A 13,036-nucleotide genomic window follows, 5' to 3' on the forward strand; every position below is an offset into this window, starting at 1 on the left:
ATCAACCTTTGGCTACAGACTGGAGACAGACAGATGGGCCCTTCCTTCCTTAAGGAACTTTTGTCATAAAACAAGCTGTCAAACAACATAATTCTAGCACAAATAAGCACACGACCTTTTGGTGTTGGTCTCCATTGAACTTCTGTGGAGTTTGTGACTTGAGACAGACCAATGATCAATATATTGAAAGCAGAAGCACACCTTTTGTGATTTAACTGCTTCTTCCCATTTCGGTCTGCCTGTCACCTGCTGACTATCAAAATATCAATTTAACTGATAAATATAAAACAATTGATCCCGTTATACAGCAATCGCATAGTTAGAATAACAGATGTTGTATCACATCTATACTGTGTCATATATTAAAGAGAAAAATGGAACACCAACATCAATTTTACAACAACGAGACTATATGTCCCATCTCTTTTTAACACGGAACATCAAGGCTGATGATCTAATGTCATCTTGCGGTACTTGGAGCATGAATTGAACTTTCATCTTCAATGGAGCTGTCTTTGCTTTGCCACCTTCATCCCCAACCTGAAACAGGATGGACTCTCATTAATATCATGTTATCACAGAGGGAGCTACCCAATTCTTCAATCAAAACAAACAGTTTCCCAACTCATTATTGGTTTCTGTGCGTGTGAATGCGCGTATATCCTATGGTTCCTCCAAATTTTCTTGTTAAACAGTGCAGGCTGTTCAGCAACCTCTTTTTGTGCCAAGCGGTAAACTTTTCAAGCCTTCTCCGAGAACAAAATTAAGAAAAGTCACTCTGGCTGTCCTACACTAGTCGACTGTGGTAACCTCAACATTCATGATTCAGCCTTTTACAATATTGTAACAGATCCATGTGTTTTTAAATAAAAAAGAGTAGTTGGCCATACAAACACTTACCCAAAGAGATGCCCAGCCGAGACGCACCTCTGAATCATAACCAGCTTTCAGTTTTAGGTCCTTGCCATATGTGTGCTTGTAAACCGTACTCCAGTAGTTGGAATCAAAATTGTACCAATAACTGTGGATGAAGTCATCATAATGTAGTATTAAAACTTTTCCAACAGTCAGGACACGGATGAAGTCATCAAAATTGAACCAGTAAACTGTTATGTGCAACTGCATAACAGCTTGATGAATAATCTTTAACAATTAACATGTACATAAAACAAACGGCTCAAAATAGCTTCACAGATAGGTGCAAATCATCCATTTCCAACTTCTATTCTCAAATGCTTGAAAGGAACAACTTACAAGAATCACTCATGCTGAAACGATTAAATATTGGAGATAGGATTTGCTTTGCAACATTACAAGGACCACGCATGAAATAACAATATTAGGTAAGTAGCAAAGGACATAGAACATGTTAAGTGCCCAACTCAACCTGAATTGGATTTCATAAGCACAAAATAAAGCACCTCATTTGTTTCACATAACATTCATATCTAGCGTTACATAATCCTCCAAAAAAGAAAAAAGTACTTACATCTGTCACCACTCACCAAGCAAGTGAAATCATGAACCCAACAGACAAAACCAAAACAAATGAATAAAAATTGCACGCTTATAGGGAAGAAAGAAAAATGGAAGAGATTACTAACCTCAACTTGTCTGAAGGACCGAAGCGACGCTTAAAAGCAAATGACAATGCATTTGAAGGCAGAGAAATAGATGGGATAAAAGACAACTCCTCATCCTGTAATAAATTCAAAAACTATCAGCAACAACTTTCACAGAGAGGAAGCAACATAATAGAAATTACAACTAAGAGAAACAGAATATGTTTGTAGAGAAAGCAGTCTTCTGGACCGCATATCAACGCAACAAATCCAAGCATCTTTTGCAAGTTGAAAAAAAAAGAAAGGAGGAGACCAGAATAATACATAATGCTTACCTTGAATGAGTATCGTAACTTCAACTCCTCATCCAAATATTGAGCAGTGCAGAGCCCGTTCAAAAGTTGGCCTTTAACAATGCCATTAATAGACAACATTTTGTTAGTCTCCTCCTCTTCTTTTTCCTCCAAAGTAACTTCACCAAGGGGGAATTTAAGGGTAGCTTTTGGCTGCAAGCACCAGAAAAATAATTAAGGCAATAAAACTTACTATGATCATTTTGGGCATGCAAGAAGAAGTATTTCATGTTATGTGCCTATGTGGTGCAACAATGTATCCTATTCTTTCTGCCCCAGTAAAAATATCGACAAGGGGAATATGAGGGAATCTTCCTGGCAGCTGCAACAGAAAGATAGTGAACTACTTCAAGGTGGCTACTTTTCTATTTGTCACTAGATATACAAATGCATAACCTGTAAGACAGTGCAATCACATCAAAGAACAAATTGACCAATGGAAATTCAAATGATGAATCTCCACTTATCGAAACTCAGCAAGACAAATCATAAATGATGAGGTATGTTACAGACAGATCAAATGCGCAAAAACAGAAACAAGTGTGCAATAATACTGAATCCTCAGAGCAGTAGAACTCCAAGAGACACATCCTCAAGCAATCCTAGCCTCAGAAAAGTCTTTGCTGTGTCTAGTTCGAGTTACTTGCTAAGATTTTAATTTTAAACAAACAAAGAAGAAAGAAAAAAAAGTGTAAATGGAATGGCAGGTGGCAGATAGGCTCAACTCTCAAACATGGTATATTTGACTCACCAAACCAGCAGAAGGGAACGGAGAAGAGAGTTGAACTGCATATCCAGGTTCAGCAAGCTTGGCAACCATAGTCGCCTCTCCTTGTTGTGCCTAAGGGCAACATTACAGTGTCTGGGTGAGAATAGATGTGAAACGGAAGGAGAGAGAGAGAGAGAGAGAGAGAGGCAAATTAAGGAGGCACCTTGAGATCATGGGAAGCACGGAATTGCAATCTGGGACCAACATCGAGGGAGCTGTTGAGGAGGGTAGACTGATCTTCGAAGTTGTAGTGAATGGAGAGGTACTGAGAGATAAATGACACGTGAGGCGGAGACACCTCGCCCTTGTGGTCGTTGTTGAACGACACCTTCAGCTTGGCCAGGCTATCCAACAGCTTGCAAGACACCTTGTGGAAGAAGACCGACGAGTCGCTGTCGAACTCCGAAGTCACACGAACCGAAGGCCTTTTAATTTTGGAGGACAAGCAGCTCAGTATGGGAGTCGGAGCTGGCGGCGGCGGCGGTGGTGGTGGAGAATCGGCCGGGTAGTTAGGGTTTGGAAGGGTGGGTGGGGGTGGTGGTGGGAGTGCTGACTCTGCCATTTCGCGACTCGTGCTCTCGCTGGGTGTGGTGTGGTTTGGTTTTTAAGCGGAAATGTAGATGGGCATCGAGTGATGACTGATTTGTGTTTGTCTTGCTTGCTTATGCAGGCACCAGGCCTTTTTTCACTCTTCTCTTTTTTCTATTTCTTTATTCATGGTCATTTCACAACAACTTATCTAATATCACACCAAAAAACAAAACAAAAAACTTATCTAATAAAAATTCAAGGGCTAAAGGATGCCTCTATCTAATATCGATTCGTAAAGGTCCTTCAACAAAATACTTTCATTAAATATGATTTTATTTGAATAACAGTCAAGTTTGAACTAAATTAAATTTCTTTTTGACTAAAAATGAGAGGTAAAATAGTCTTCAAAATGCCGCTAGTCTAAAAGAGCTAGCTAAATTTCATCTTTTAGTCTTTTATTATTCTTCAACTACATTGTTTTTTTCTTAGTAAAAGAGGTCATTCCATTATGTAATTCAGCAAGCAATACAAAAGCGATCCACCCCTATGGGGTCGATAGAAAGAACCGTTCCGTAGAAACTACTACAAAGCCACCCCTAACTAAAAGAGCAAACAAACTAGTAATCTCATAACACACCCACCTTTTAGGATTAAGCCCAAAACAAAGAAAAGCAGAGCCCCGAAGAAGATTTAAAACCCCAATGGGGACGACGAGGTCTCTCTTTTCTTTGCGATCTCTCCCGCTCAATGCAAGAAAAAAATAGGCCCATCATTCACAAATGAATAAAGGCCCAAAACTAAATTAAAATTTAGGGTCCTTGACCAAAAGCACCAAAATGAGCAAGACTTTTCTCACTTACCCCAGCAACAGTTTTTTATTCTCACTAACCCAATTCAGAGTACAATGACTAATATACCCTCAGTGTAATTAAACAACCACATTTCATGCCATTCTCTCATATTTCTCTCTCCAGCATGATTCTCTCTCTATCCATATCCGGTACAGATCATCGGCCACCTTCGCCGGAGAAAGTTTCATGGCGACATGGAAAACTATTCTTCTCGGACGGCGACTTATTCAACCTTGGAGGCGAAGCAGAAGACCCATGGCTCTACACTGTTCGACATCGTCCGATTTGGACAGGACGATTTGCGGAACGGCGACAGGGATCTATCGACGTCGCTCTCGGCCTCGTCGTCGTTGCTGCTGCTGAGAGGTCACTTCAGTCCGACTAGCGACTTCGTCGATGAGGTCATCACCGGCTTCGATGAGATCGATTTCCACCGCTCGACCCGAGGACCTCAGCTCCTTTTTACAGAACCACCAGCCCCGTTGTTTCAGCCTAGGGCTCCGGCGACCTGTCACGGCGAGTTTGGATTTGTTTCGGTAACCGGCCGGAGTCGATTTCGATTCAGGCCTCGTCTCCAATTGGATCTCTGGTGATGATGGAGGCTCAATCAAGTACTGGAAGAGTAACATGAATAATGTGCTAGTCAATGAATCTGCTCACCAGGAATCAGTTCGGGACTTAAGCTTCTATTGGAGTAATTTGAAGTTTTGTTCATGTTCGGATGATACTACTGTTAAAATTGGGGATTTTGAACAGTGCCAACAAGAGCAGACATTGACTGGCCATGGTTGGAATGTGAAGAGTGTTGACTGGCTCTTATTTCCTCTGCTCATCTTCTACTTCCTATTCAATCTCTCCTGTGCAGCTGAAGCTGAAGATGAAAAAAATGTCACTAACATTGGAGCAATCATTGATGTTACTATTGGTACTTGATAAATTATGCAAGCAAAAAGTAGAAGAGGAATGGAGAAGAGGACATGGGAGCCCAGAGCTTTTCATCAGGTGACTCAATCAATTTCTCTGTTTTTTTTTTTTTTGGGTAAAATGGTGCAGAATGCCTGGATAGAAAGAAAAAAGGAAGAAAAAAAAGTTCTATTAGGGCAATAGACATCTGTTAAAGCATCTATTGGGGGGTAATAGACATCTATTGGGGGGCAATAGATGTTTTGAATTGATGTAATCTCCTCGTTTTTTTTCTTTAATCAAAGTTCTATTTGTGTAGTTTTAGGAAGATTAATTACCATTTCAGTAATCTAAACGTCTATTGGGGGGCAATAGACGTCTATTAAGGGGCAATAGATGTCTATTGGGGGCAAAAAAAACTTTCCGGTGAGATTTTCAGCAAATTCCGGTGGGCGGCAGCCGGTGACCGGATTCCGGCCACCGGTGACGGGCTCCGGCGAAGTCTCCTATGGTTTCTCTCTTTCTATTTTCTCTATCTCTATCTCTAAGTAACAAAGATGTGAGGGGTAAAATGGTATTAAAAAAAAATTTTTAAAAAAAAAAATCTTAATGGGGTATTAGGGAAGACTCCCTTAGAGTGTATTGGGTAAGAGATAATTAAAAAAACTTAATGGGGTAAGTGGGAAAAAAATCCCTAGAAATGGGGTAAATGGACAAAAACCCTTATTTAAAGACAAAACAACTGCTCTAGCCCAAAATAGAACCCTACACCAGGCCCAACCAAAACACCTAGGACAAACCCTAGATGAGACTACAGTCAAGCCGCCACCGCCATACACCACTCGCCGGAGTTTTGACACCTGCACGACTACCATCACTGATAGCATCCTCCTAAAGACCACCACCCATACCAGCAAGAAACCCGGACAGAAACGGATCCCATTCCAGCAAAAGATAACGAACCCCACCACCATACTTGAAGCCCACTGCCAGCCTGTCATCCACCTCGGGAGCACCACCGATCCCGTTGTCCTCCAACAGAAACGATCAATCCCAGCCATGCCAGAGAGCGCTACCATCAGTCGGAAAACTCATCCTCTTGTAATCCAAATTCCATATCCGAACAGATCCATCAGCTCTCCAACGCAAACCAGACACTACAACCCAGGACAGCTGTAGACACCAAGCGCCGCCATTCGGTTCACCCACGAGCACACCTCTGTAAAGCTGGTCAAACACCAGATCACCATCACTTCTGCCATCAGAAGCTTGAGAGAGAGATTTAGGCAGATTGCGACGGAGGAGCCCGTCTTCACCACCACAGTTTGGACCATAGGAGGCAAAGCCATCCTTCCAGATCGAAGGTACACTGCCTCCACCAGCGGAGGAGAAAGCTCTCTTTCGAGAGGCAGAAACATGATTCTATAAGGAATTACTATCATAAATTCATAAGCAACAAAAACCTTCAATTACATGGGGCTGAGATTTGTTGATTTTGTGCAGCTTTCCTGTTCCAACACTGTTCTTTTTTATTCTGCAACTACATTGTTGGAGATATTTCAAGTGTCGATTATAAACAGATATCCTCGGTGAAATAGAGAGTGGCTTTTGGAGTGTGAGGTACAATTGGCTTATTCTCTCTTTGGGGAACAAGAGAGATATAAATTGGGTTTTTGTGAATCTTTTATGACTCATCCAAATGTGAGCTAAACGCTAATAGAGGAAGGTTGTAGACGGAAGAAGAAAGAAGAGTGCAATGAACAGCTCTATTCCAATGTCTTTACACTCACATTTATCTATAGGTAATTATGGTTCCTCACATTTTTCTTTACCTACAATGAAAGGTAAAATCACATTTGCTCCTGCATCATCTTTACCTGAGTTCAAACCAGTGAGAAAAATAAATCAACGTACACTGACAAGTGACCTTTAAACTACGTTGGATTGACAGCCCTTGTAAAACCTTGCCATCAAACAACGGACGAGAAGACATAGTTCCTCATGCAGCCACCGATACAAAATGTAGAAAACAAGAAAACTTCTATGAAATGCGCACTCATTGTGCAATATTAACAGCAACTGGCCTCCCCCGACCCATTGCAAATCCTCTTGTGCCATCTGGCATACGAGGTCCAGGCGGCTGTCTGGCTACACCTACACCTATACCCGGCTGCTCACTACTACCAAATGAACTGTTGTGAGGAGTCCCAACATGATTTCGATTATTGTGGTGGTATTGACCCCGCCCACGCCCCTTGCCGCGTCCTCCTTGTCGATTACGCGCTTTCCTTTGCCCGCCCTCCTTATCATTCCCATGTTCCTCTCCCTGGTAAAAATAAGAAGAAATTTTAATCTCTTCAAGAGAAAATGACTCGATATCAGTATCTCCATGCCCCTAAAGTCTTATATTGATGCCTGTTTCATAACAATGTAACCCTTAGAAAGAGAGGTGAGATCTGTTGATGCACACAGAAGCAAAATTCGGCTTGGATTATCATCAAATTAGTGTACTTTCTTGCTTGTGTATTGCAAACATTAATTTTTACCATGTAAATAAGTCTGTACAACATTCAGCGGCAAACTAGCACATCTGTTTGCACTTACTTGTTCATGTGAATGGGCATCAAATTGCCGGGAAGAATCTTCTGATTGTTTCTCATTGGCATGATGTATTTGTTCATGTGTAGAAGCATCCTCTTCCTCTAATTGCAGCTCCCCATCCTGCCCCTTTTTCCCTCGCACTTGACCAGGTTTTGACTGAATGAAACAAACAGAAACTCATCAACGGACTTTTCAATTCAATTAGATTCAATGGCTTAAAGGATCATTCAGTCTAGTAGTATGGGACCAATCCAGCACATGTGCTTACATGCATTACTAAAGTAATAAGCTAAATAATCTCTAAATTTGTTTGATCACATTAGATCATTCAAATATACAAGAAAGCATACTTACAAGCCTGCAGTTGATCGTATAATTACATACACTAATTGACAATTTATTCAGCATAGAATGAAAAAATTGACCAACAAACCAGCTTTTTTCTTGAATTTGAACAATAAGCCAACAATTTCTGTTAATTTTGACCATAAATTTCAGGAACTTCAAAGAATTACACAAACAATATGGCCATTCCTTTTTTATTTGGACGGAAAAGGATAATTTCAGGAACTGGAACTGAACTACACAATATGGAACCATATTTTGGCATACCATGCGTTTAAGCATTAATCGGACTCTAAGTCCACTCCTCCAGTTCCCCTCATCATTAAGTTCGGCCACCTGCATGAGAGAAATGCACATTTACCCTCTCTAAAGAGCACGGAAAAGCCATATTAAAGTTGAATCAAGCAGGAGTACTTACAGCTTTCTCCCCCAGCTCAGGGGATTCATATTCCACAAATGCATGCAACTACAGAAAAGGAGCTTAGTTATCACATATTCTGCCATCTATAAGTGTATATAAATAATAAAAAGATTCAATATAAGGAAGAGTAACAATTGCATTAATGTTGAGATAGAGCATCAAGTATGTTTTCTTAAAATACAGTATCCATATAATAATCTGTCAGAAACCTTTCTAACCATCCACTGCGAGAACATCAATACAGCCACTGCAATGTTAGATCTTGTAGTGGTTTTTTAGAGTAGGTTTGGCTAGGAGTAGGAAAATGATCTTAGTTGCAAAGACAATGAAAGCCTAATTAAGACTGCAATCCATAAGCTACTCCAAGCCAATGCATGCGTATGTGTACCTTTTCTTTTCGTAAATATATATAAATGTATGTATGTATGTATGTATACCTTGTTACTGAAATGCATGCCATCTGCTTTTGCTGATCTGGATGCTGAGGAAGAATTACTATTTGAGGTTTGCGGCTGGCAGGTACGAATTGTCTTCACACTGTCAAAGAACATGCACTTATTAGGATCCATGAAACAGATTGCAAATCTGTGATCACCGAATAAAGAATTTGAGTTAAGAGTTTCCTAAAAAAAGTGATCTTAGTACCTCCCAGCAGCAGAGAAAATCTTCATGAGGTTTTGGTGGCAATGATCCTCAGGCAAATTTTCAGCAACAACAATGCGAGACTACAGATCAGAATGAGTATTAGATGATAAGAAACAAAAGTTCAATTTTTACAAAACCTCAAGAGTTATCAATGTAAACAAGGATATAATTATAACTTTCATAGTACATGAGTGCGGAAAATGATATTATGTGACTGCAGGAGAAGATATTATGTCTATATTTTAAAATAGCACTGTTCACAAAATTCTTGACATAAACGACCAAAATAGCATCATAGACAAAGGCACCAAAGCATATCATGAAACTAGGAAATGGGATTAATAAAAATAAAACCTACTTGCAACTCTTCCATATCTGATTGAGTCAGGGGATGCTGACGTCTGACCTTCTTCCCATCTTCATGTACTACCTGCAGATTATGGCATCATCAGTGACTCAAAACAAATCTTTGAGAGCCTTTACGTACAACAACATAATATGAAGCCAGAGCACAAATAAGTGAACTCACAAGCTTTGAGGAGTTCCGCAATACAGTTGCAAGCTGGGAATGACTACTTACGAGGGCCTTAATCTTCTTGAAAGATGCAACAACAGATATTGGCACTATATCAGAATGAATAATAAACAGTTAATAGTGATGAAAACTCAACCCACTGAATTCCAATGCAAAATCAATATACATCCTTGCATATAAAACTGGTTTGCAGCACCACAAACAAATTAGGTATTTCTGCAGGGACAAATCTTGCCCTTTAACTTGAAAGGTAAGCATCATATTAAGTATATTACAGTGCCCACAAACACTGAATCTAACTCTCTCACACACATTTAAAACCATAACAGTTCTCAAAGAAAAGAAATACAAACAGATTAGTAATTACCAAATCCTTCAGGGTCTTTGTTTATGAACCTCATAAGATGATCAGTAGTAGCTAAGTTCAGATCACTGAAATAATACTCCACCTGCAAATGTTAGGAGAACAAAAAGAATACCAGGTAAGGTAAAGAGTGGGGAAAGTTGAGATTACAACTATTTAATTATACCACCAAATAGATTGCCAAAGAAAAAGGCATCAAAATTTTAATTATCACTAATAAACCTCAACACACTGATTCTCTCTTTGATTACTAATCCTTCTACAGATCTCGCAACACTTACAGTTCTACTCTACTAGATTTCCTAATTGATCTTACTAATAAGACTTCCTGCTGGCATTGTTATGGTTACTTTATCGAAATAGACAGTTTAATCTCACAGATGATCAGTTGACGCTTAGGTTCCGCTGTTGTTACCACTACTATTCCAGAAGCTTGACCTACTATTTCCTCCTCATATACTGTAAGATCAAAATCTTCTCACCAAGGTTTGGTCTAGGTCTTCTGCTCTTTTAGTCAAAAACTGAAAGAGATTACTCTTTTTGTATCGGTGATTACTATTACTAACGAGGTGATCACTCTTTCAGATATCCTTATCTCCAGTTCAAATCTCCATATGTGCATATTCGGAGACTGATTCTCCAAATTTCAAAGAATCTAAAACGGACACTGTTTTGGTGAAGATGGAGAAACTAAAAGCATGAGATTATGAAGTAACCTGATTCAAAATCTTGGAAGTGGCTTCATCGGAAAGCTTGTGAGACTTGGAGGAGGCAGCGTGATCCGGCGGAGGAGGTTGATCCTCTGGCGGCGGCGGCTCTTGGTCTCCGGCAAATCCAGCAGCGTAATACTGATGATGATGATGATGGTACTGAACCGGCAAGTGATGGCGGTGATGGACGGGCACCACGTGAGGAGGCGGAGGAGGAGGGACGACCTGGATCGGAACATGGAAAGGCGTGGGAGGCGGAGAGTAGACGTGGACCTGAGCGACAGGAGGAGGTGGTACCACTGCGGGTGGGGTGGCGGAGGTGCGATTGGGGACGAACTCGGGGGCCTGGGCATTGAGGCGGCTAAAGGAAACGGTTCGGGAGAGAGATAGAGATGGATCTAGTAGAGAATCGGAGAGTGCGGGTTCACCTTCTTCTTGGGCCATTTTGATTGATAGACTCTCTACTCTTGCTCCTTTGAGTTGGATTGGCCTTGGCCTTGGGAGGCGGCACAATCGGAATAGAGAGATAGAGACTAGAGAGAGAGCCCTGGGCGGGGCGGAGAGGACAGTGGAGAGGACTTCTCGGAGTTCAGACCGCCTCCGATTATCGACTATTTATACCATTTGATTGCCCTTCCTTATTGGTCCACTTGGATTTTGGTGCTCTCCGGGCCTACTACTTTTCTCGCTCCCCTCACTCACTCTGCCCTACTACTCTCCCTCTTTTGGACTGGGCCTTTGGGCACTTGGCTGGGCTTTACCCACTCGAATGCTTTTACTGTTGAATTAAAAAACACAATTCACACAATCCAGTTACTAAAAAATAAAGGGAAAATCATCCGTACAGTACCTGACATTTTCCCTATTCTAAACTTCAGTACCTTACGTTCAGTAAATATCAGAACGGTACCTGAGGTTCTGACCCCGACCGAAGATCAGTACCTAGTGCCGTTACCTCGGTTACAAAAACTGACAGCTGGCATATTTTGATCATTAAATGACCAATTTACCTTTTTTTTTTAATAACTTTTTTTTCTTTTCATATAATAATAAAAAAAGTTTTTTATTTTATTTATTTATTTATTTTTTATACATGAATGCCAAGTGAAAGGGTCAGGAGGGTCGTAGGTGGGAAGGGCTCAGGCGGCGGCGGCGGGAAGGTTCAAGTGGTGGTTGGGCACCAGTAATTTCAAGGTGGCGCAGCAGCACAACAGCACTCCAACAGAGTTGGTGAGTCACCATCACCATCACAGCAACAGCACTCCACCAGAGTTGCTCTAGAGGTGGGAGTGGCTGGCTTTGATAGGAGGCGGCGGAGGAATTGGAAAGCCAACATTCATCAGTCACCACCACCACCACAACCACAACCACAACCACATGACCCCATCCCAAAACTTTGTGATTCAAACAACACCCGTAGCAAATTTCAACACACAACACCACCAAAGTGGTTAAAAGAAAACAACCTGAGAAGATTTCCATGTCGATCGCTTCAATTTCCCTAAACCCAGACAAAGTCAAGTCCTTGAGCAAGTCATTGGGTTTACTCCTTGGCCAGGTTTAAAGTTGGGTTCAACTCTAATTCAATGCAGAGCAGAAAAAAGAGGAGCTACTAGAGAAGATGGTGGGTCTGGTGACGGAGCTGGTTCACAGGCAAACTCGGCTGCTAGGATCATTGTCGCAGAGGGTGGAGCAGCTGGAGAGGGCTCTCATCAATGAGAGATTTAGGGAGGAAGAAGAGTTGCAGGGAAGGGTTCTGGGTTTGAATGGGGCAGAGAGAGAGAGACGGACGCGCGGGGGGGGGGGGGGGGGGAATGACAGGGAGACAGAAAAAGAAAATAGAAAAAAAAATGAATTAGATAAAAAAATAATAGATTAAAATATGAAAAGACGAAAATATCCTTCAGCTGTCAATTTTTGTAACGGAGGTAACGGCACCAGGTATCGATCTTCGGTCGGGGTCAGAACCTCAGGTACCGTTCTGATATTTTCTAAACGTGAGGTACTGAAGTTTAGAATGGGGAAAATGTCAGATACTGTACAGACGATTTACCCAAAAATAAAATAGGGGCTGTGACCAGTTACCCATTTTTAGCCCAATATTTGCCTAATCACTCCACCTTCAACTGTTTGTGCCCACTTACCCAATTCGACAGTGTCATGACTCATCTAGGCTCCAGAAAAAAATGTTATTACGGTAGTGCCACTACACTAAAACCGCACGACTCGTCAGTTACCCATCTCTATCAAACGTCAAACCGATTCAAAACTCTTCCTCCCTCCATGCCTGATTCTCTCTCTCTCTGCCTCTCTCTCTCTCTCTCTCTCTCTCTCTCTCTCTCTCTCTCTCTCTCTCTCTCTCTCTCTCTCTCTCTCTCTCTCTCTCTCTCTCTCTCTCTCTCTCTCTCGGATTCTCACCGTTCTACGGCGACGACGCTTCAAGGTC

At 41.3% G+C, this 13,036-nt stretch overlaps 2 protein-coding genes across 2 annotated transcripts; both read right to left on the reverse strand.

Moving 5' to 3' along the window:
- Positions 1-250: 250 nt before the first annotated feature.
- Positions 251-3,352, reverse strand: LOC112186792 (outer envelope pore protein 37, chloroplastic). The gene is made up of 6 exons (XM_024325305.2): positions 2,848-3,352; positions 2,667-2,756; positions 1,898-2,068; positions 1,605-1,699; positions 901-1,021; positions 251-540 (listed from the first exon to the last, which is right to left on the reverse strand). Exons 1-6 carry the CDS (start codon positions 3,244-3,246, stop codon positions 409-411), a joined length of 1,008 nt encoding a protein of 335 aa, XP_024181073.1. The 5' UTR covers positions 3,247-3,352; the 3' UTR covers positions 251-408.
- A 3,353-nt stretch (positions 3,353-6,705) lies between these two features.
- LOC112187904 (la-related protein 6B) lies at positions 6,706-11,188 on the reverse strand. The gene is made up of 10 exons (XM_024326870.2): positions 10,597-11,188; positions 9,884-9,965; positions 9,511-9,605; positions 9,340-9,411; positions 8,982-9,061; positions 8,774-8,873; positions 8,334-8,381; positions 8,183-8,251; positions 7,574-7,726; positions 6,706-7,295 (listed from the first exon to the last, which is right to left on the reverse strand). The coding sequence occupies exons 1-10, from the start codon at positions 11,032-11,034 to the stop codon at positions 7,026-7,028; spliced, it is 1,407 nt and encodes a 468-aa protein (XP_024182638.1). The 5' UTR covers positions 11,035-11,188; the 3' UTR covers positions 6,706-7,025.
- Positions 11,189-13,036: the final 1,848 nt, after the last annotated feature.

This window comes from Rosa chinensis, chromosome 2 (genome assembly GCF_002994745.2).
Source record: "Rosa chinensis cultivar Old Blush chromosome 2, RchiOBHm-V2, whole genome shotgun sequence".
Taxonomy (NCBI): domain Eukaryota; kingdom Viridiplantae; phylum Streptophyta; class Magnoliopsida; order Rosales; family Rosaceae; genus Rosa; species Rosa chinensis.

Bases quoted from the DNA above. Each gene is read 5' to 3' on its own strand.
- LOC112186792 (XM_024325305.2), bottom strand. From the start codon at position 3,246: ATGGCAGAGTCAGCACTCCCACCACCACCCCCACCCACCCTTCCAAAC. The intron at 2,757-2,847 runs GTGCCTCCTTAA...TGTTGCCCTTAG, and splicing joins GTGCTTCCCATGATCTCAAG to GCACAACAAGGAGAGGCGAC. The intron at 1,022-1,604 runs GTTAGTAATCTC...CTTCATCCACAG, and splicing joins GGTCCTTCAGACAAGTTGAG to TTATTGGTACAATTTTGATT.
- LOC112187904 (XM_024326870.2), bottom strand. From the start codon at position 11,034: ATGGCCCAAGAAGAAGGTGAACCCGCACTCTCCGATTCTCTACTAGAT. The intron at 9,966-10,596 runs GTTACTTCATAA...TAACATTTGCAG, and splicing joins CTTCCAAGATTTTGAATCAG to GTGGAGTATTATTTCAGTGA. The intron at 8,252-8,333 runs GTAAGTACTCCT...TCTCTCATGCAG, and splicing joins CTGAGCTGGGGGAGAAAGCT to GTGGCCGAACTTAATGATGA.